Below are 2,188 nucleotides of genomic sequence, written 5' to 3' on the forward strand. Positions count from 1 at the left end.
GGGAAAGAAGCAGCAGAATACTGGGGAATGGAACGTGTACGGGGAAACAACCTGAGTGGCAACTGTTCCCAAAATGGGGTCTACCCCATCTTGCCCAGGTCAAGTGTGCCAGGATCTCAGCTGATGAAGAACATCCAGCCACAGTCTGATGTGCGCTTCTAGCAATCAGCCCAGTGCTTCCAGTCTGCCTCCCATGGTACTAAGTCGCTGTCAGTCGTTTCCCCACTGTTAGAAAAATCGGGACAGCTGGACACAGATACCACTGCTGCCAGGATCTGGTGATGCAGAAAATCAGGGATGCTCTTTTCCAGTGTAATGATGTGTAATGTCGTGCAGCTAGAACTGCTGGCCCCTGTATCTCTGGAGTAGGTAGGAATTTGGAACCAATTGCTGTATATGTTTCTGCCTCTGAACAGGCAGACGCAAAGTCTGTTATCTATCCTTTCCCAAAAAGTAGAGACCCCAGAACTTTGTGAACGCTTATGTCCAGAGTGGCACATTGCAACTTATTCCCAACACACACAATTGTCTGCACGACAAAGATGTGGTAATCATGTAAACAAAGAATATAATAATTAGCATGAGATGGAAAGGAGAAATTTAGTTATTTGTGCCTACCTGGCTACCAGCAGTTTTCTTCTGTTGTAGGTTGTTCCAGAACGCTTTGGTAACCCTCTCTGTACCTTAGATTCAGATGCTGAGGAACGAGGATACTAACACCTTACTCTGGATAACTAAATTGAGAACTGGGAGGAGATCTGAAATATCATAAACAGAGAAGCAGTTGTTGTTGGTAGAGTCCGAGGTCTGAGTGTTAGGGAACAGACCTCTAGTTATATGGCTTCTAACACAGCTGTTGGCACTAAGAAATCTCTTTATGTTGCCTGTTTTCACACTCATTAATCACGTTTCAAGGTACTTCACAAAACCAGCACCATACGTACAAAGTTGTGACACTTCTCATTTTTGTCAAGGAAACAATTTTGTAGTTGTGGGTGCTGACACCATTTCATTTTAGGAATATAGTGAAAATAAGACTAACGTTAGTTTTTCAGTCACATGCAAAACACTTCTTTTTTCAGGCATTTTTCACTTTGCTGAGACTTCTCTTTCCTTGTAGTTGGTGCAGACTATTGCAGCTATTACAGGACCACTGTAAATGTATTTCAAATGTCTTAATCTCTGGTATTCTACAGTAGTTAATCTCAAATAGGCTCTGTAGGCTTAAAGCCAATGGAAGTGTGTGTTGTCCCAGGCCACTGCTAACAAATATTCATGCTACACTGTTTAGTGTGCTATGCAGTGCAGTGATAGCTTTAGCAGGGACATTGTGCAGTGGCAATTTGTATTGCCACCCTTTCAAGGTGGATGTGTCACTGTGTTCTAGGGGAAGCCTCCCTGGGAATGTCTGAAGGACCTCAGGATCAGCCCTGTCCCCAGATGGCCCAGGCTCCAGGGCTGTCACGATTACAAGATATCATCAATAAACTGAATCAGAGGGTCATTCAGCTGCCAGAGCTTAGCAGGAGCTGTGAGACCTTGTCACCCAGCCCACAGGGAGCTTAGATTTCAGCCAAGAGCTGAACTGCAGGGTCTCACAGCTCACTTCCCATGAGCTGCTCCAGCTGCTGAGGATAAGACTTACCTGGGAGACATTGCCATGGTTCTTGACTCCCAGTTCCACTGAATTCAGAAGTGAGCAAGAGCTTCTTACCTTCAGCTTTTTCAGCTGAACTCAGAATAATGATGTTGCATATTTCCTCCTACTCTCAGCATTGAAGCTATAGTCTTATTCAGAAGAAAATGTCCTATGTCAGGAAAACTTCCTGAAATAGGCGCTTTTTTTTTTTTTTCAAATTTTAATTAAACAGAAAGTCCATATGCTAAGCTGAAATTGAACAGTGGAGCTACGTGCTCTCTAATGGGCTTGAAGAGTGCACAGAGCCCCTTGCGGTGAACGAATCAGGTGCTCTGTGTCGAAAGGCACAGAGGAAAGTTCTTCCTTAAATTCATTTATAAGACCTTGTTTTAGATCCTGGCTCAATAGCGGACTGTAGTTATTGAAGCCTAATTGCAAAATAAAAAAATATAGGCTGTTCTTTTGAAGTCTCTGAAGGAGTGCCTGCCTTTTCCAGAGGCTCAGAATATTGGGTGAGGTCCTGAGTCTGCGTTACTGCATAGATATCAA

General features: G+C 43.7%; 1 protein-coding gene across 1 annotated transcript in view; it reads left to right on the plus strand.

Moving 5' to 3' along the window:
• Window positions 1–162, plus strand: part of PKD2L1 (polycystin 2 like 1, transient receptor potential cation channel) — a 17,339-nt gene extending 17,177 nt beyond the window's left edge. Inside the window, exon 16 of the mRNA XM_009641886.1 lies at window positions 1–162. This exon is cut by the window's left edge and continues 1 nt beyond it. Coding sequence (XP_009640181.1) covers window positions 1–162 — 162 coding nt within the window.
• Window positions 163–2,188: the final 2,026 nt, after the last annotated feature.

Source organism: Egretta garzetta, unplaced genomic scaffold (genome assembly GCF_000687185.1).
Source record: "Egretta garzetta isolate BGI_Z169 unplaced genomic scaffold, ASM68718v1 scaffold56, whole genome shotgun sequence".
Taxonomy (NCBI): domain Eukaryota; kingdom Metazoa; phylum Chordata; class Aves; order Pelecaniformes; family Ardeidae; genus Egretta; species Egretta garzetta.